At 39.7% G+C, this 20,632-nt stretch overlaps 1 protein-coding gene across 1 annotated transcript in view; it reads left to right on the top strand.

Annotated features, from left to right (window-relative positions):
* COL11A1 (collagen type XI alpha 1 chain) overlaps positions 1-20,632 on the top strand; it is a gene marked incomplete at its 5' end in the record, with an annotated part of 325,199 nt that overhangs the window by 226,926 nt on the left and 77,641 nt on the right. Inside the window, 5 exons of the mRNA XM_042464341.1 lie at positions 593-700; positions 11,570-11,677; positions 13,113-13,166; positions 17,406-17,459; positions 20,139-20,246. Coding sequence (XP_042320275.1) covers positions 593-700; positions 11,570-11,677; positions 13,113-13,166; positions 17,406-17,459; positions 20,139-20,246 — 432 coding nt within the window. The remainder of the gene's footprint in view (positions 1-592; positions 701-11,569; positions 11,678-13,112; positions 13,167-17,405; positions 17,460-20,138; positions 20,247-20,632) is intronic.

The following is a 20,632-nucleotide window of genomic DNA, read 5'->3' as shown; positions in this document are numbered from 1 at the left end:
AACCCTGTCATTCCCTTGTTATCCACACTGTGTTCAGCTGACTACGTATCAGAGACGTGCAGGTATGGCAGAAACAGGAAGACACACATTAGAAGAAAAACAACAACCATGAGATAGATATCCCCAGGATGTCCTTAATATCCATGTCAAGTTTGGGTTGCTTAGATTTTGTAGTCTTGAGACTGTGTGGGAGACAGAGATCCAAAACACACAGTAGAAATAATCCAGTTTGAGACTGCTTTAACTGCCCTGGCTCAGTGCTAGGGAATCCCGGGAATTGTAGTTTGTTGTGGCGACAGAGCTCTCCTACAGAGATGGCGAAATGTCTCATAAAAAGGCAGTTCTCAGGATTCCTTCGCTTTGAGCCAGGGCAGTAAAAGTGGTCTCAAACTGGATTATTTCTGCAGTGTGTTTTGGACCAGAGACACGAGATGCCCACATACATGTTCTCTTTCTTTAATGTGACTACCATGGATGTGTGGGGCATTTCAGTAGCAAAGCTATGACATCTGCCAATGTTTTAGCAGTCTTAATTCTCAGGATTTATGGTAGGAAGTGATCATAGTAAATCATTCTTTTCTCTTAATTCCAGGGTTCACCTGGTGAACGTGGACCAGCAGGAACCGCTGGCCCAATTGGTTTGCCAGGCCGCCCTGGCCCCCAGGGTCCCGCTGGGCCAGCAGGCGAAAAGGGAGCTCCGGTGAGTAATTCTGAATAGAAAGCACATAAGACTGTTATATTACAGAAGTTATTACTTTTCATATCCAATAATGTTAGTTCTTCACACTCCAATACCTTTCTATTGCATATGTGCCCAGCATACTCCCTTTCTATTTACAGTGGAGTACTGGAGAAATTTAATTAAAGTCAATGACATTTTCTTGCACACTTTATCAAATCCTAAGGCCTAAGGAGAGGGGTTAAACAAAGCTGATAATTATGAGCACAAGAATGGTGGCCTTCGATTATAAAATATTTTGTCAAACCATAACTTTGATTTAAACCTAGTACCCTAATGCTCTAGTTTACGAAGGGCTCCTTTATTTCTCATTTTCATATCAGATTTCATTACTAGTTACTACTACTCCCTGCTGTCTTTTTATTCAAGTGTAACTCCTAAGTGAAAAGCTGTGTACAGAGAGATGAAAATACACTTCATCGGAAAACTGTAGTATGAGCTTTGGGTTAAAGATTCAGTGCCATATTGACAAATCTATGTGTTAATTATATTTAAAAATAAATATTGTGCATTATCTAATGTATGTTAAACTATACAGTGCTGGAGTGCATATATTTTTACTCCTGATAGGGAAAAGATACTCTCTCTCTCTCTCTCTCTCTCTCTCTCTCTTTCACACACACACACACACACACACACAATAAATCCACCATGCTTTGTGTTACAATCAGCTTTTGAAACTTAAGAAGGTTTCAAAAGTACTTTGTGGTATGCTTTTATTCAAAGAAAAAGAAAAATAGTTACGATTCCCACTGGTTTACCAAGGCACAAGGATGGGATTAGCTGTTATAAAAGAACACAATAGCTGGTGATCCCTTTCAGAATGGCTACTAGATCTTCCCTCATATCATAGAATTGTTATGTCAAGAGTTTCTGGCTTCTCCTCCACAGCATGGAACACCACTGATTGGAGAAACTGCATTACAAAGCCAAGTTCTTGTGTATTTAGCTAAATATCATAGAGGATGAGGGGAAAGATCTATGCACAGCTGTTACATGCGAGAACAGTAACATCATCTAGCTCAGCTCAGAGTTAAAGTGGTGTGGGTGGGGCATTAACTCCCTGAGACATGGTTTCAGCACACAAGCAACTGTTCAAACTTTTGGCTAGGAAGAAACACACTAGCCATTCTCGAACGTTCCAAATTTTACTTTATCTGCAAGTATTACAACTTCAACCACCTTTGTCTGTGTTCTCCAACTTCAATTACACCACCAAATATATTTTGAGTGATAATGGTCTCTCTCAATTGTTCTGCGGGTTGCTGGTTGTCACCTCCGGCTGACTCCCTGCCATACACTTCTCCAAATGCTCCAGCTCAGCTTTTTTCTTCAGCTCCAGTCCGGGCTATTGCTCCCACTGGGCACTGCGGGGATCCCACCTCTCACCCTTCAGAGTCTCCTTTGATTGTCTACGCCAGTCCTCCTCGTTGGGGTATCTAAAGCCTCCCTCTCTTCTGGGGTCTGGTAAAACCACCTCTACATGAGATCCTACCCTTAGCAAACTATGTTTCTCTTGCAGGGTCACTGGGCAGCCTACCTGTCCTGGGCTCCTGGTGACTCTGCTCTTCCATGTCGTGACCGCCTCTGCCCACCCCAGTCTTCCGCGTTCGCCGCCCCTCTTCTCGTCCACCTGTCCCTCACCTTTTATACCCCACCCTTTGGGTAGAGCCCTCATTTCTCCCAACTCCTCTGGGTCCTCCTGACCCTTCTTTCCCCGCTCTGCCCGACCAACCCTCACTTCCTCCTCCCCAGCCTGGCTACAAGTGACACACTGGGTCTTGAACTAAATTTAAGCCCTGCTCACTTTCTTCTTAGGGGCTCGACAGATGGGCGGCTCAACACCACCCCTTCAAGCCCTGGAAGCAGGCCACAGCAACCACATGTGGCACCCTGTGCACAGAGCAAAAGAAGCCCCCAAAAGGTGCACCTTTTTGCACTGTAGAAAGGACACCATAACCACCCGGCACAGCATTATGACACCTCTTGTGTGCAGTGCTGTTTGGGTGCTGCACACGAAGGACATCATCGTGGCACACCCCATGTTAACAGGCATGCACCAAGATGGCACCCCAGGAGAAGGAAGAAGGGCTTCAAACGTGTGAACACTCAGCCCTTCTTCACTCCTAGAACGCATCCAGACCGGCACTTTATACTGCCTCTTGATCCCTACCCCTGACACTTTAGCCATGCCCCTACTGGATATGCAATTTCCTAATGTACAAATAAAATAGCCACTCATTCATTCATTCATTCATTCATTCATTCAGTTTATATGCCACCTTTCTCCTGATTCAGGAGACTAAGCTAATAACAGTTCAATTAAAAGGAACCCTGACAATAAACTTTACAACACAATTTAAAATAATCTTATTAACACACACACATACACACCTACCTCCCTCTCTCTCTGAAATCCAGCATGGTGTAGTGGTTTGAGTGTTGGACTAGGACTGGAGACTAGGGTTCAAATCCTGGCTCAGGAAACCCACTAGGTGACCTTGGGCAAGTCCCCCTGGCAATGGTAAATACCCTCTGAAGAAACTCACCAAGAAAATGCCATAAAAAGTTTGCTTTAGGGTCACTGTAAATTGGAAATGACTTGATGACACACAGCAGTAGCAGCAGCAACAACATTGAAAACAGCAACTTTTTTAAAAAAAGAAAAACTACATAAAAAGATTCCCTGCAAACAGTTACTCAATAAATTACTTTGGAAGTTGGTTGGCCCTGTCCCCAAATTATAGTTAATCAGGAATTATCTTATCCAAATTTACTTTCTAAGATTGTTTTAAATAAAGATTTGTTTTAAATAAAACTTCTATTATATCCTTCAGAATATAGTAGAAATGAATATGTATAGTTGATGATTGTGTAAACCTATGTGCCCATTCTCTGAAGCCTCAGACATTTTTCAAAGAGCAACTAGATTATGAAGGACTACATAGCAAATGCAATGGCTTGGATACAGACAAAAGTTAGATGAACTTACATTCAGTGAGAATGAAGTACATATCACTTCATCTGGATTAAACTCATGTTATTTATTTTTAAATACAAATGGATCTTACTTCAAAATATTGCAGTATGAAGTATTTCTTTTCAGGTTTCCAGACAGTTATACTTTCTTACAAGATACTTTATTCTTTTCTTCCCACCCCCACTTTTGCTGATGTGGCACTAACCACATTATTCTGACAACATTTATCTGATATACCAAAAGATTGGAAAATTGTATTCATGAGATTTTTTAATTTTCCTTTCCTATATTTTCATTTGCATTTCCACCACTAATCTCTAACATGATATATTATCTGTATTTATTTATAATGGACTTATCATAAAAAGTATTGAAATCCTGAAATACAGACAACAGTTTCTATAACAGTGTAAGCTAGTTTGCACTGTTACATTCTGATATTTGTCATTTATATGTATGAGTCCTTATCTTGCCTGAGCAAGTAGCCAGGATCTGTGAATGCAACATTTGGAAGGTCTGAGAAAGCTCTGAAGAGAATCAAATATAAGCCTGCAGCATGATCTGAAACTCTGTTCTTTCTGTCTTACGTATTCGGCTTTGTCTTCTGCAGCCACTCATCTAGAGTATAGGTATAACTCCTTGCAGTGCACATCTGAATTAGACTACAGTGATGTGCTGTATATAGAGCTGTGTTTCGTGATTGTTCAAAAACTTCAGTTGATACAAAATGAAGATGCTGTATGACCAGCAGAAATAAATCTCACTAGTTTTAGAACAGTTCTACTAGCTACAGGTTAAGGATGGTAAATCCTGATTCTTCCTGGATCTAATCTGCACTGCAGAATTAATGGTTTCACACTGCTTTACTTGTCATGGCTCCATCCTATGGAATCCTGGGATTTGTAGTTTTGTGAGATATTTAGCCTTCTCTGTCAGAGAGCTCTGGTACTACAACAAAATACAAATCCTAGGATTTCATAGGATGGAGGCATGACGGTTAAAGTGTTCTCACACTACATTAATTAGCTTTAACAAATGTCAAGAACAATGTAACTGTTTTTCATCCTGTAGCTTTAAAGCTCTCAGAATCTCTCCCCCTGTCCCTGCAGTAATGGGAAATTGCATAGCTTTTCTTTAATAAAGGTGCAGAGCTTCCCCAAAAAACTACATAGCTTCCTCCTGAAAATTGGGCAGCCTTTCATGAAAACTGGGCAGCTTTTGGTATGGAAAGGAAATTGCACAACATACTAATTGGGAAATTTGCACAAAAAAGACTATTTCCATGCAGTGACATGTGTATTTTGTACAAAACTGATTTTTTAAAGGTAGAAAACAGCATTGTGGCACAACAAAACATTTCCATAGCAAAAAATGTGTACAGTATCCAGCAATTTTGCACACACACAAAATAGGCATGTGGTTTTGTTGTGAAATGTTGCTGTTTTCTTCATAACATGATTGTTGTGTGGGATTTGGTTGTGCCTGGTTGCTGTTTTTATATAAAAACACAACATCACTGCAAAAATCTTGCAAAACATAAACGTAGCACAGAACACAGCATTGTTACACAACAAAACCTGTGGCTGAAGCTTCAGTTGGCCCAAGTTCTTTTCCTGCTGTGTAACATTCAGGTTGTGCAACTTTTATACCGGTAAAGGCCGCGGCCATGATGTCGAACTTTTTATTGTATTGTTTATACAACATACAATTTAGTTTTGCATTTGGTACACTTTTCCCAAGTACATATTGCAAAACAATGTAAGCAGGTGAAGTTGTTTTTACCATGAGAAAATTTTGCAGACCTTGAGTATAGGTTTTTACAGTAAAGCTACACAGTTTCTCAAACTCTTGTGCAGTTCTCAGAAATGTGCAGTTTATGTTGTGCCAGCAGCAACAACCACTACAATGACAAAAACACCGTCAACATGTTTGGGTTTTTTTTTCTCATCTAAATATCTCAGTCAGGAACTCCAAATTTAATGTGCTGTTTTTCTTCCTACATAAGTTTCTCAGGGGGTTGAGAACTCCAGATTCAACCCCAGTTGGAAAATGAATGAATTTGAATTCCATCCCTACTGCTGGTCCATTTCTGAATGCAATCAAAATGCTGCTGTATACTTTTAAAGTACTACTTGTGTTCTCAGTACCTGAAGAATCATTGTCTCCTATATAATTTCATTCAACAATAAGGTCCTCATTGGATGCCTCAGCCTTGAAAAGTGTGATACTGGTAACTGGAACAGGGGTCTTTTCATTTATAGTTTCCTGCCTCTCTGGAAGGCATCATGTGGAGAACTTAGTCTGGTACCTATACTGTTGTCATTTGGTGTCAGGCAACATTTCAGGCAAAAATTTTGGTGCTAGGCATTTAAAAAAAAAAAAAACCTATTGGCCTTTTAATTTATACTTAAACTACATCATTTTAGAGTATATCTCTCCATCTCACACAATAACATTCTTTACTCTGCAAACATAAGGGGAGCTTCAGTGATTTAGTGAACTCTGGCACTTGAGGAAGGGGATTCCTTACCACTTTTAATGATTTTGCTGCTCTAAATGACTTCTCAAAGTTGAGGAGAGTGGTAGAATATTGTGTCATTTCCATTACTAGGAAAGAAAGACAGAGGGCTGAAACATTCTCATTTTAAGAAACAACACTGAAGGAATGGCAAAGTATTTGTAATCACTCCCCCCAACAAAATCCCTTTGATTTCCTCATCAAGAGTGAGAGGTTAATTCACCCACCTGCAACCTATGAGAATATGTCATACTCCTGAAGAATATTACAGGGGGGATTTTGTTGTACACCTTACATTGGCAAAAAAAGAAAATCATGTGCCAAATATTTCAGTACAGATTAATTTAAACCCTAGTTTCAACATGTATGACTCCTCCTCCTCTTCCTCTTCCTCCTCCATCTCAATAATAATAATAATAATAATAATAATAATATTTCCCCACCTTGCCTGCAGATCGAGACGGGGTTACAACCCCATAAAAACATACAAAGACAATCAATAAAATGCAATAAATCTAATGCAAGTACATCATCTCAGCAATAATAATATCAAATAAAATCTAATTTATCATAGTTTGACAGTTTTATAACAGTAGAATTGCACAGAATCATCGTCAAGGATTAATGAATGGTCATCCTAAATAGTTGGATCGATAGGCCCGCCAGAAGAGATCTGTCTTGACTGCCTTCTTAAACATGTCCAAGGTGGTAATAAGAAGGATCTCTTCTGGCAGGCCATTCCACAATTTAGGGACAGTGGCAGTAAAAGTTCTTTGGGAAGTCATAGCCAAACCAATCATTTGTATTTCCAATAGATTCTTCCCAGATGTTTTGAGAGTGCGGGATGGATTATGTAGGGACAGGCGTTCCCGCAAGTAACTTGGGCCCAAGCCATGTAGGGCTTTAAAGGTAATAACCAATACCTTGTACTGTGCCCAGAAGCTAATTGGCAGCCAGTGAAGTGATTCCAATACAGGTGTTATGTGGTCAGACCTGGAAGTACCAGTGACCAGTCTGGCTGAAATATTTTGGACCAGTTGAAGCTCCTGAACTCAGCACAAGGGTAGCCCCATGTAGATCGTGTTACAGAAATCAAGACGAGAGGTTACCAGTACATGTACCACTGCTTCACGGTCCCTTTAGCCCAGGCAGGGCGCAGCTGGCGTATCAGCCAAAGTTGACAGCAAGCATTCCTTGTCGTTGCATCAACTTGAGATGATAACTATAAGGACGAGCCGAGAAATACTCCCAAGCTATGAACGTTGTCCTTTTGGGGAAGTATGACCCCAACCAGGACAGATTGACAAATTTCCTTGCCTGGGCCTGGGGTTCCTATCGCTAGCACCTCCATTTTCTCTGGATTCAACCTGAATTTGTTTTTCCTCATCCAGCCCATTACCGACCTGAGACAGGCATTCAGAGGAGAGATGCCAGCTTTAGTCACTGCAACAGTCGGAGACATAAAGAACCATATTTGGGTGTCATCAGCATACTGATAACACTGCACCCCATGTCTCCAGATGATCTCGTCCATCAGCTTCCTGTACATTTTGAGCAGCATAGGGAACAGGATGGCGCCCTGAGGGACGCCAGATGTCAACTCCCTTTTAGAAGAGCAGCTTCTAAATAATGCTTTGGGGGGACCTATAGTTCAAAAAGCAGGGGATAAGTTGTATAATAATTTAAAACATCCCCAACCCTACACATGGTCACAAAGAGAGAGCCAGAGACTTCAAAAATAGCTACGTAGTATTTAATGAAAATGCAGAAGTGTAACTGCCTCTGCTCAGAGGCCTTATATTTTTGCCAAAGACAAAGGAGATAGCAGAAGAGACAGAGCAGCAGAGACTGCAAATGAGAAGTAAAGATGGACGTGGTGAGATTTAGGTGGCAGTATGGTTGCAGATAATACGGGCAGTGAATGGTACATTGGGGAAGGCATTGAGAAAGCTGATTTTTCAGTTATCAATCTGTGGTGGTTGCCTGCCAAAATAAAAATCATGTATATTCATTGCAGTCTGGTTTTTACAAAGCACTTAAAGAAGGCTAGGATAGCGAATTAATGAGCAGAGACAGAAAGCAATATAGTTCAAGGCTTGGATGTGAAGTGACACAAAAAGTCAAAGTGGAGTGATATTAGATGACAGATATGTGGAAGAGGCAGAGAAAAAAGTTTCAAATGGAATACAGACAGCGATAACAGGACTTGATTCGGAAAATGCATATAAAACTGTGTCCTTTGAATTGTGTGTGAAAATAATGAATTTAGACACAACAGTATGAATTCAGATATATAATTAAAACGATAGTCTCTGGAGGTAACTAATCAGACTGTTGGCATACCTCCCATAAGTTAGATGCTTTAGGATGCACAGTCCAAGTTTAATATAGATCATTACCCACTAAACAGCTAGATGATAATTCTGTCTATGTTAAAGCCAAGTAAAAGCAATGAAGCCAAGGGAACCTGGTGTAGGTACCATTCATGACTTTTAAAAATTATTCCAAAGTATAATTTTGCTTGATTTCAGCATAATCTCTCTTATCACCTCATTTGAACTTTCTTCCTCATTATTCCCCTTCATGTTGAAGTGTCTAAGAGTCCAGAAGTCATGCCAAAGCCATACTCCAGCCTTAAGGACTGGAGCATGGCTTTGGTGTGGCTTCTGGACTCTTAGGACGCATGCATCATTGAAACACCATACCTCCACTGTGACTCGAAGCAGCTTTATTTTGGCTGTCTGTAACAGGCCTATGTCACACCAACAACAGGGTCACCAGACCATCTGTCTCATCCCAGGTACCTAAAAACATGTGGATCGTCAGGTACTGTAACTAGGAATCTACGCCCCGAAATAGACGGGCCAAAAGGGGTGTGGTGACGGTGATACTAGGGTTCCAGACCACACAGCAACCTCACGGTCTGGAACCCTAGTATGTTATGGTGGTGGCCTGATGGCGGCGTCCCACACGCACAGCTGCCACCATTTTGACATAAAGGACACATAGCATCCACACGTCGCGGCGTGTCTGTTATATTGCAACGTTACCCGGGTGCCGGTAAAAGAACCTGGAAAAAGCGGGTTCTTTTAACTCTGGAGGGACATCGCGTGGTCTAGCGGCTGTAGTGTCCCACCAAAGTTAAAATGGGCACCTGCAGACTACTGTTTTCGGGTGGTCTGTACTGGGCTTACATTATTTGACTGTCTCTGGCATGGTAGGTTTTAAATTGTGTAGGCATATGTCAAGATGCTCTACAGAGCTTGGAAGGTTCTTCTTAATGTTACAGCTCAAAGATCTGCAAAATTAGCTCTAAGATCTGCAAAACTATAATGTTAATTAGCTAATATTATAGTTTTAATGTAGAAGTAGCTGCTCCCTTTTTCATAATTTAAAAGAAATTATGTGGCATAGTGGTTTGAGTATTGAATTGTGACTCTGGAGACCAGGGCTCAATGCCCAGATTGGCCATGAAACCCTTTGGGTGACTTTGGGCAAGACAGTGACAAACTTCCTCTGAACAATTTTTACCAAGAAAACCCCATTATAGTTTAATCTTAGGGTCACCATAAGTTGGAAATGACTGGAAGGCACACAACAACAGTTGTCTTTAGTTGTAACTACTACCAACTGCTGGCTGGCACCTTCAGTTACCAACCATCAAAGTATTACTAGCCTATGGTGTAGAACATACTTAAGCACACACATCCTGCAATTATAGTAACAGTTACAAAAGTGCTTATAAAAATTACAGAACAAAAGAGCTAAGTTAGCTCTTCATTACAGATATACCTCAGTTGATGAGGTAGACATATTCCTGAACAAGGTACTACTTTAACTTAAAATAGATAACAGAGGCAAAAATAATATGGGAAGAAGAGGATTAAGTTCCTACACAACAAAAATGAAGAGCAGTTTGACATATTTTGGCAAACCTTTGGTCCAAACTAAACAATATGCCCATGTGAAATGAAACAGCCAAGCCAGGTAAGCTTTGAATAAATAAATAAATAACAACATCTTGTTGGAAGATTCAATATTTTTAATCTTCTAGAGGCCATTTGAAATGTTTTTCTAAAACACATTCAGGTTTTTTTTTCTTTTATTAGTTTCTACTTTTTTAATGATTTCCATTTAGTTGGCAAGACTTAGAGATCTATGTTTTTCAAAAAACAAACAAACATTAATAGGGGTAGGTACTGAATCAGGCTTATCATTTCTCCCCCTCTCACTCTGTTTTGTTATTCATATATATTCCATGAGGGATTCTGGAGGCATCTGCTGTTTACCTTGTCTGTTGCAGTCAAGCACACTGGTATAATAGAATCAGTTAGAGTAGAAGCCTCTCTTCTTAGCTCAAGTTTTACATACTGCATTGTTTACTACAGATGCACTGTTGCAACTTGTCACCAAAAGCCAAAAAGCTTTCCTAACTAGTGCCCATGATATAAAATGGCAAAACTCAGCAGTTAAAAGCAATCATATAACGTATGACCTACATCTACCTTTCAGATAAAGCCTAGGGAAATAAACAAAAATCTTGTCCTGACACTGAAATGGCATCACAGTTGGCATCAGACTAATCTCCCTTAGGATAATTATTTTGGAGATAGAACACCACAACAAAGAAAGCACAGGCTTCTGTAAACACCCAGCTAACTTCCCTTGGTGTAAGATGGCAGGTGGATACACGGAAGAGCTTTCAATGTGGTCATGAGCAAAAGATTCATCTTAACAGCTTTCTTAAAGCTGTTTAAGGTGGTAATGTGCCGGAGGAGATCCATCACATTACCACCTTAAACAGCTTTAAGAAAGCTGTTAAGACGAATCTTTTCCAGCAGGCCTTTCCTGAATAAATAACCGGCCACCAAAAATCCGAACCTGTTATGCCCCTGAATTCTGCTACAGCCACTGTTTGATTTGTGTTTATTTTGTTTATTTGTTTAATATTTTAAGATATGTTTTAAACTATGTACTGTTTAATTGTATTGGGGGGTTATTCTGGGGTGAGATTGTATTGTTTTAATGTGTAAGCTGCCCCAGTTGTGTTGCACAAAGAGGTGGGATATAAATACATCATCATCATTAGGCTATGGGGATAAATATACATCTGGGAGACAATGATTCTCTTAAGGCCATTCAGATCATTCCTATTTTTATTCATTGGGTCTGCTTAGAGATGTGTGGCATTTAAGTTCCTTGGTTGTTATATTGCTGTATTTTCCTTAAGGAGTTCACTTATTCCCCTCATTCCTGAGTGCAGTTATTCCACTCTGCCAACTATTCAACTCTAACAGTATGAATAATGTGTTTTTTTAACTCTTCAAAACAGGGTGAAAAGGGTCCTCAGGGCCCAGCTGGACGTGATGGAGTACAGGGGCCTGTAGGACTTCCTGGCCCTGCTGGTCCAGCTGGTTCTCCTGGAGAGGATGGTGACAAGGTCAGTTAATTGTTCTTGATTGCAAAATGTATTTGCCTAATACAGGAGTGGACAAAGTGTGGCCTCGAGGGCCATTTTTGTGACCCTCTAATACTAAAAAAAGTAACAAATAATCTCCCCAAATGCCTTCTAGCGGTCATGGGGGTGTTTTCACCATGTTTTGAGCTTCCCAGGTTATTTTAGGGCTAAGAAAGGCCTTTGTTAAAACCAGAAGTGTACAGGTTTGCTTCCTGTTTGTCAGGAACAAAACTCCTCTCCTGGCCCTAAAGCAGGCCTTAAAAATGACAAAAACCCCTAGGTCTAGAGGATGTTGGCAGACAGTTGGGAGAAAAAAGTTCACTGGATTTATTTAGACAGTTGAATTGCAGAGTAGCAACTTGTGGACTGAGCTGCAGCTAGGGTGCCTTAGTCCAAAATGGTGGACTAGAGACACAACTAGGGTGTATCTACACTGCAGAACTAAAATAGTTTGATACTACTTTAACGGCCATGATTCTCTCCTGGAGCTTGGTGAGGCACCAGAGTTCTCTGAATGACTAGGCTGAATACCTCACCAGATTACAAATCCCAGTTGGAAATACAGGATGGAGCCATGAAAGTCAAACTCCTTTATTTCTACCGTGTGGAAGACCTGATACACTCTAGTCAGTCCATGAGCTTCCATGATGCCTTGGTTTAATAACCTGGAATAGAGTATTTTGCTCAGGCATGCAGCCTCTGGCTCGTCCCTTTGTGGCACATTAAATACACGTGGAATTGAAATCCATCACAGCCTTTTGTTCCATCTGAATCAGTGAACTAAGCTTTGGAATAAGCCAGAATGTTAAGCCAAACCAGACTCTTAACATGTTTGGCAGCTAGTAGCCATAGTTTCCTGGTTTAGATCAAATGAAAAACTAACAGTTGAAACCCCCTCAAATAACAGCAGTTCTTGCAAAGGGAAAAGCAAAGAGGCTGTGGGCCCAGGCAAAAGACTCATTTGTATTTTGGCATTTTAAGCTCTTATGTGACCATGCAAATGAGGCCATTCGCTTACAAAGTCAATAATTATTTATCGTTGACTTCTTATAACCTGAATTTTGATACTGTTTGTATACAGGAGGAGGAAGCTCTCTTTCAGTTGATCACTCACTATTAGAGAGACACTTTATATTGGAGGAAATGTTAGTGAGGCAGGCGCCTTCCTTTAAAATCCAATTATAGTAGGTTTTGACATCAGGTAATGTTGTGCTTTGAGCCATATCAGTCAATACATGTACTAATCTGTCATGCCAAAATGTGAGTGATCAATGCAAAAATGTCCTCCTTAGGCCTTCACTCTGGCATAAGATAGCAGAAATAAGATGACATTTAAAGTTACTTTATTGTTGACTAGAATTAACTGGAAAGCAGACTCTTCTAAAGGAGAAATTTAACACTTTTCTTTCTGTTACAGGGTGAAATTGGAGAACCAGGTCAGAAAGGGAGCAAAGGTGACAAGGGAGAAAATGTGGGTATTTTCCTTCTTTTCCTTTGGATATTTTTTATCTTTCTTTTTATGGTTTAGTATTGACTAATGAATTTATTTATTTATTTGGTGTTTTTATACCCCACTCTTCAGCCAAAAAGCTCTCAGAGTAGTTTACAGATTATTAATTAGGCATTTTCCTACCTTCAGGCTTACAATCTAAAAAGACAAGACACAAAAAGAGAAGGGAATGGCAGTGGGGAAAGGGAATAAGTCCAGCAGATCTTCTCTGCCTCTGAGCCCTGGACCATGGCAGATGGACTGGAAGGAGGGCCCTTCTTCGTACTGTGCCTGGGCCTGATGGAGCTGGCCTGCCCTTCTCTCATTCTGAGGCCAGATGATGGTAGAGGCATGCATGTATCAGAAAATATTATAATTGAGAAAGCAGGAAAGAGGCCTATGTTTTAGAAAGGCTTTGCCATTTCAGATTGGTTAAATTGAAGGAACAAAGTTAGTTGTACTTTTGCAATAGCTTCTCATAACAGTGACAGATGTTTTTCAGGGAGATCTAACATCTAGTTGAGATGTCATGTGGCCTTCAAGATGCTGCTCCCATTATGTATCACTACTTACTATGCTAATTAGGTCTCCTGGCACTTGAAGTCCAACAGTATCTGGAGAGGTACATGATTCTCCCCTACCCTCCCATTCTAGGATTTCATGGCAAAACTCTGAAGATGCACTAAGTATGTTGCATACAGCTCAATGTCTTCCCCATTTTTAATTGCAAGTAAGCATGCAGGGTCCTGAAACTGCTTCATTGCTTCATTTCCTGAATGTACTTACAGTGATGGTTTTCCCTGCTTCCTACCCTGTCTTAACTTCCCTCCCAGGGAGTAAGACAGAAGCAGAGGAACCCAATGCCAACATGGTAAGGTTCTCCATGGTCCCATTCCACCCCTGCTGAGCTGGATGGGACCCATTGAGACCACCTTAATCCCAAAAACAACTTGCTGCCATCACCCAATGATTTAACTTGTCACACCCCAGCAATGTATTGGGACATTTCTAGGCCTTCTACATGTAACCAACAATAACAACAAACACTAGCTGAGCTAAGGCCATTAAAGGGAATGAAGGAAGAGGCAGAGTACTGGAGAAAAAGATTTATTACAAAGTAAAGAACATTAAAGAGTAAGACATGCAGAACAACTGGTCCTCCAGGCACAAACGTAAAAGATAAATTACAAAATAAAAATTATTTCAGCCAAACATAGCCAAACCTGAATTAATTGACAAATTGATGATTTTATTTATTTATTTTATTTATATCCCACCTTTCTCCCCAGAGGGATCCAAGGCGGCTAGATTTTCTGATAGATTTTTTGTTGTTGTTATTGCACTGTTTTAGTGTATCAGTTTTCTTGGGCATCCTAATGATAAGACCATTTTTAATCAGGAAGTGTGGTATGGAATATCGTTGTCTTTTACAAGTTTTGAAACTAATTCCTTTTGAAGGAAATTGTCTCTATACCCTGATATTATGTGGAATGAACTTTGGAGAATTTTCCAGGCAGGGGTGTTGACACTTTTCAATCTGGGTGCTTCCATACATTCACCATACAGGATACGCATCAGGCTTGCTGTCACTGTTCTTTTATAGTTTGTTGAGAATCACCCATTTTGCATGTTCTCTATCACCCTAACATGTTTCTAGCTCTCTTTTCTTTGCTTTCAGGGTAGCAATTACAATACTGTTAGTATTCCTCTAGTTTATTCAGTAATCTCAGCATTAAAAAGCATGCATTTTCAGCTGCATCCACATTGCAGAATTAATCCAGTTTGATACCACTTTAATCATGTCATGGCTCAGTGTTGTGGAATTTTGGTAACTGTAGTTTGTTGTGGCACCGGAGCTCTCTGATGGGAAAGGCTACATGTGTCACAAAACTATAATTCCCAGAATTCCACAGCGTTGAGCCATGGCAGTAAAAGTGATGTCAAGCTAGATTATTTCTGCAGTGCGGATGCAGCCTTTGTATTCTTTCTCAGTTAAAAAAATTGGGGAAAAAATCTGCTTTGATACATTCAAGTTTTCATATAGGCTGTAATTCTAGATCAGCTACAGAATTACATAACTACGTTATTTAAATAGCTGAGAAGTGTCTCCCATTTCAAGACTTATCAGGGATAACCGCTGTAAGTAACTGGAGTCCATTTGTCTGCCGATCAGGATGTGTTAGATCTGCTTCTCCCACAAGTAATTTCTGGTGAAATAGAAGAAGGATTCTTGATGCAATTCCTATTCACAATAGAGTTTGTTCATGTGCATTCCAACTGACAGGAGAAGAGACCCCCCCCCCCCATTACTCATAGTGTCTGCTGACTAATAAGTCCAATTTGGAAGACTTTGACAATTCCTACATATTCTCTATATTATTGGATACATTGGGATCAAGAATAAGAACCAGTCTATGATCACGAATTCTATCCTCAGTTTTATGTACTCAAAAAACCAAGGAAAAAAAGCACATCCTAGAAGGAGTGTTTCCATACTTATGGTTATACAGATACTTATAAGCATCTATCTGTCTATCTGTCTCTCTCCTTTAGGGAGAAAGTATTCAGATGTACATGGACTGAGATCCTACATGTATGCATGTGTCTGCATATGCAGTTCCACATCTTCCCACTGCCTAGGAGCTGTCAAGCCCCAGAAAGGGCTCTTTTCCAGTGGGGAAGATGATTCAGATCATAAGTAAGCAGAGCAATATAATGACCTCTTGTTCAATGTGAAACCAATGTTTACACTTGTGGGGAAGAAATGAGAGTGCACTTTCACATGGAGTTTATCCACTTTCCCATTGCCCTAGGGATTCAGAGCAGACCTGTATTTGAGGTCTGAATCACTTCGCACCCCTTCTATCCTCTTCACTCTGGTATGAAGAAGCAGTAGCCACTCACCATCCTTGACAGTCGCAAGTCGAGTTGCATAATTCTCTACTATAAACCAGGACAAAATGTAGGTCAAAATTTAGACCAAAATGTAGGACAATTGTAGGATAAAATTTAGCACAAAATGTAGGACATTTAAGGCCCTCCATTTTTTATCCTACAACTCCATGAATTACATTTTTTTAAAGGCCAGGTCATTGATCCAGTACACAGTGCTTTTGCACAGCTTTTAATTGTGCATGCTGTTCTACCAATCTGTAGCAGAGGGAGAGATGAGGAAAGGGGCCACACTGTTGAAGAGGGAATGATGAGACACATTCAGTTCTATAGAGTGACCAGCTTCATTTTGGTTTCTTCTCAACAGGCCTGAACAGATAGGCCAAAATAAAGCTGCTTCGGGTCACTTTGGCGGTATGCGTTTAAATGACACACACATCTTAAGAGGCTAGAAGTTGCACCAAAGCTGTGCTCCAGTCCTTAGGATTGAAGCCTGGCTTTGCCGTGGCTTCTGGCCTCTTAGGACACATGCAGCATTTAAATAGCATACCTCCAAAGTAACCTGAAACAGCTTTATTTTGGCCTGTCTGTTCAGGCCCAACTATTTCCATGCTAGTGCACTGTTGTAAGATCTAGTGTTTGTGTTTATGTTTTTCCTGTACTTCCTCTGCCCTGTTTCCTTTTGTATGATGTCTTTTGGATGGGAAACCAGACAGGACAGTCTGTTGTTGTTGTCTGTTGGTCTTGTTTAGTGGTATGTAAATTGCTTTGGGTGCCTACTTCATTGAAATGTAGAGTTTTAAAAGGGAATGAATAAATGGATGTTTAATATGAAAATTAGCATAAAAAGGAGAGTCTGCCAATCACAAGAACAAGCTATAGTTTCATTCAGGAAATAAGATTTTAATGAAAAGTATTTATTTTGGCAATGGATAATAAAATTATAGTTTTTTCCCTCAAATCTTGAAAAGGTCTCTGTGTGTCTGTGTCTGTGTCTGTGTGTTTCTTAGTTTTGGAAAAGCTAGGCGAGATCGTGATTCATTTTTCAATGGAAATCCACTTTTAAATATCCTGAAATACTGCAAGCATAATTACCTTTGATAAATGTCAGTTTCCAGTGTATTGTAGACAAGCAAGTCTAAGACTTTTGGAAATGAACAAATAATGCTTGACTGCCCTGAATATAAAAGACCTTGGAGAAGCAGCACAATCCCTCCAAAGAAATGTAGAGATGCTTATTAGGCCTGAATAATGCAAAATACCTTCATTTGAATCCACTACTCATCTGACTTTAGATGCCAACTTTATCTTATTTTCTTTTCCTTTCAGGGTCCTCCTGGACCACCAGGTCTTCAAGGTCCTGTCGGTGCTCCTGGTATAGCTGTAAGTATTCTGCTTGTTATGCATAGCAAATGAATACCTTTTTCCAAATCCTCATTAGTTATACTGAAACCTCAGGCGTAATTTATGTATCTTAAAATGGAGAAGATCAAGGCATTTAGTGTGTGTGTACTCCTATACATACCACAGACTCTAGTCCTGGGTCAGCACACTCCTGCTTCTTACAGGGATGAAACAATTCAAAGGCCTGAACAGGAGAAAAAGACTGTGGAAATTCATTGGCTCAGTTAATTCCAAGCTAGGTAACTGAATGCAGGTAGAATAGGTATTTCTTCTGTCATCACTTGATGACTTAAGATGAATTAACTCCATTGAAAATGTGACATTGAAGGTTCATTTACAGTGTAGAAAGAATGCAATTTGGCACCACTTTTTAAATGTTGTACTCCATCCTATGATGTCCTTGGATTTGTAATTTGACAAAGTCTTTAGCCTTCTCTGCCAAAGAGTGTTAGTGCCGCACTAGACTACAAATCCCAGGATTCTGTAGGATGGAACCATGACAGTTAAAGTGGTGTCAAACTATATTATTTCTATTGTATAGAGGCACCCTGAGAAACAGTCAGTGTAGCTGAATGGTTGTCTAACTCAGGCTTAATACCAGTACCATTTTGTGTTGTTGCATACTCATAAGAAAGGTTAGTGGGTTAAAGAAATTATGTGGTTATGCTCATCTTCAGCATTTCTTTTTGGTCCATACAGTAGGATATGTTCAGCTAGGCCATAAAATGTGGCACGTGCAAATTACATGTATCTTCTTGTTTGCTTTGTATTTTTTTGGGGGGTCTAAATCCAGTTGCTATTCCCAACTGGAGTGTACCATTAAGGAGTTTATCACATGGGGTTTTAATGCCATGCTCGGTGTGGGATGTAAACACACAGGGACAGATACGCGACCCATGCTTATCCCAGACCTTTTAAAGAATGGGATTTTTCACCTGGGAATGGAGCTGTGTGATAGTATCCATCCCTGTGCATTTACATCTCATACCTAGGGCAAAATTAAAGCCCAGTGTGACAAAATGCTAAATCAGATGTTAAATCCCACCAATACAATGGGTCATCTGTAATTCAGCTAGCAGTTGATGCTCCCTTCCATTAACACCTTTCCAGATTTATTCCTGGTATCAGAGAGTGCTGTTTTGGTATGGAATTAGATCTCTTTGAAAGATAGCACTATTATGGCTTTATTTTCTCAGCACTGAATGTTATCCTTTTCTTTAGCAATACAGCAGTCCTGATAATGTTGCATGCATTGTGCTATAGTGAATATTTTTTATAACTTTACTATTCTAGGGCTCTCACACTATTCTATGACCTCTTTTAAAATGTCTGCTTTGAAAGCTAGTATTTTTACTTGTGATGATGGAATAAATGTTCCAGTCATGCATACCGTTAAGTTTCTGAATTGTCACTGAAATCAATGGGATTTTGATATTGCCTTTAGAATTGTAGTCCAATCCTATGCACGATATTTTCTCACTATTTTCTGTACCGACCTTTCTTCAGAAATAACATAGTCAATAGGTTAAGAACCTTACTGTTTTCTAACAATTCTAATATGCTTGTATTAGGATTAACCAGCATCTGCCAACTCTCAGCACAATAGCTGCACTGATCAATAAAGTACATAACAAAATTTCATTTGGTGACTTTATTATGACTTGGCCACTTACTTTAATTGTATCTGGAGAACCCAAGTCTTTAGTTCACTGTAATTGCTGAATGAATGAGTCAGAATACAGGCAAACAGTGTCACTTTCTTTCTAGAAAACAAAATCCTGTCCCAACCACATTGTTTGTTTGTTTGTTTGTTTGCCCAAAAAAGAACACAACTTCCAAGGATTAAGTACTAGATAAAACATTGTCCATATTGTGGAAGGCTATCCTCTCTGTGGTACACAAGGTCTCAATAGTGGTATGTTTGGGTTATTTTTTTTTAAATAGCTTTAATCAGCAAGTATGCACAACATTAAAACATCCATATAACCATCAAACATCATAACAGCACCAATATTGAATATGTTCTAACTCATAATCATTCATAACATCCTTAGTCTTCTCCAAGGTTATTTGACCATATTCATCATACCTTCTTTATACATTCTCTCCAAATACCATATACCCTCTCTTCCCTTCCTCATCCCTTCTCTCCCACTCCTTACTCACCCTCCTTTCCTTCCCACTCCTCTCCACTTCAAGCCTTCTTAATCTTTCCGCCTTATTCCTCTTGCATTTATCCATTCTTGAAAACATCCCTTCTTCTTATCCTCTCACTCCAACCATCCTTATGCATTTTTACACCCTCTTGTACACTGAGTTTGACTTCCAGTTTGGGCCATTTGTTGAAAGGTTAAATTTTGCCTTGTTTTACAACAATCTATGATCTCCTTGGAATTCCCTCATATACTTTATGGCTAGGTTTTTGTGGGATTGTTTTATTCATTATGGTGGTGGTGTAAACTGCTTCAGAATATGTACAAATGGGATGCAGTCCAAGAGTAATGGATAATGAACAAATAAATAACTAAATGTGCAATTATATACCATTGCTTTTAGTTCCACATAATTTAGCATTAGAATATAAGTGAGATTAGTAGAGTGTGTGTGATTGTTCATTTATTTAATGGCTGTCTAACTATGTCTGCCTTAATCTGCTAGGGTGGTGATGGAGAGCCTGGTCCAAGAGGACAGCAAGGAATGTTTGGGCAGAAAGGTGACGAAGGTCCACGGGGTTTTCCTGGTCCTCCAGGACCGATTGGTCTTCAGGTATGTTTTACAATTGTCTTTCCTCCCCCCATAAAATGAAAAAAACCTCTCTTCTTTGTGATTCCATCATTATACAATGACTACTTGTAGTATTTTAATATAAAGTATAATGTAACAACTAAGGGCTTTATTTTATAAGTCCTGTTCTCACTGCAGTCATGCTCAGTGAAAATGGAATTGTGCCTGTTTGTATAACAACCATTACCTCTTGTCCTTGCAATCTCACAACTGGGGATGCTGGCACCATTGTGCTATCCTGATTCCCCCTTAATCCCGTCTTCCTGTCCTATTCCCTACCCAGCATGCCTTTCAGATTTATTTAATTTTCATTTATTTTTATTTCCCCTTTTCATGCAATTCTAGAGCTCTGCTATTATGAAGATTTT

The sequence above is a fragment of the Sceloporus undulatus genome, chromosome 4 (genome assembly GCF_019175285.1).
Source record: "Sceloporus undulatus isolate JIND9_A2432 ecotype Alabama chromosome 4, SceUnd_v1.1, whole genome shotgun sequence".
Lineage (NCBI taxonomy): Eukaryota > Metazoa > Chordata > Lepidosauria > Squamata > Phrynosomatidae > Sceloporus > Sceloporus undulatus.
Note: the sequence above shows the minus strand (reverse complement) of the source record. Positions and strands in the feature narration are given on the sequence as shown.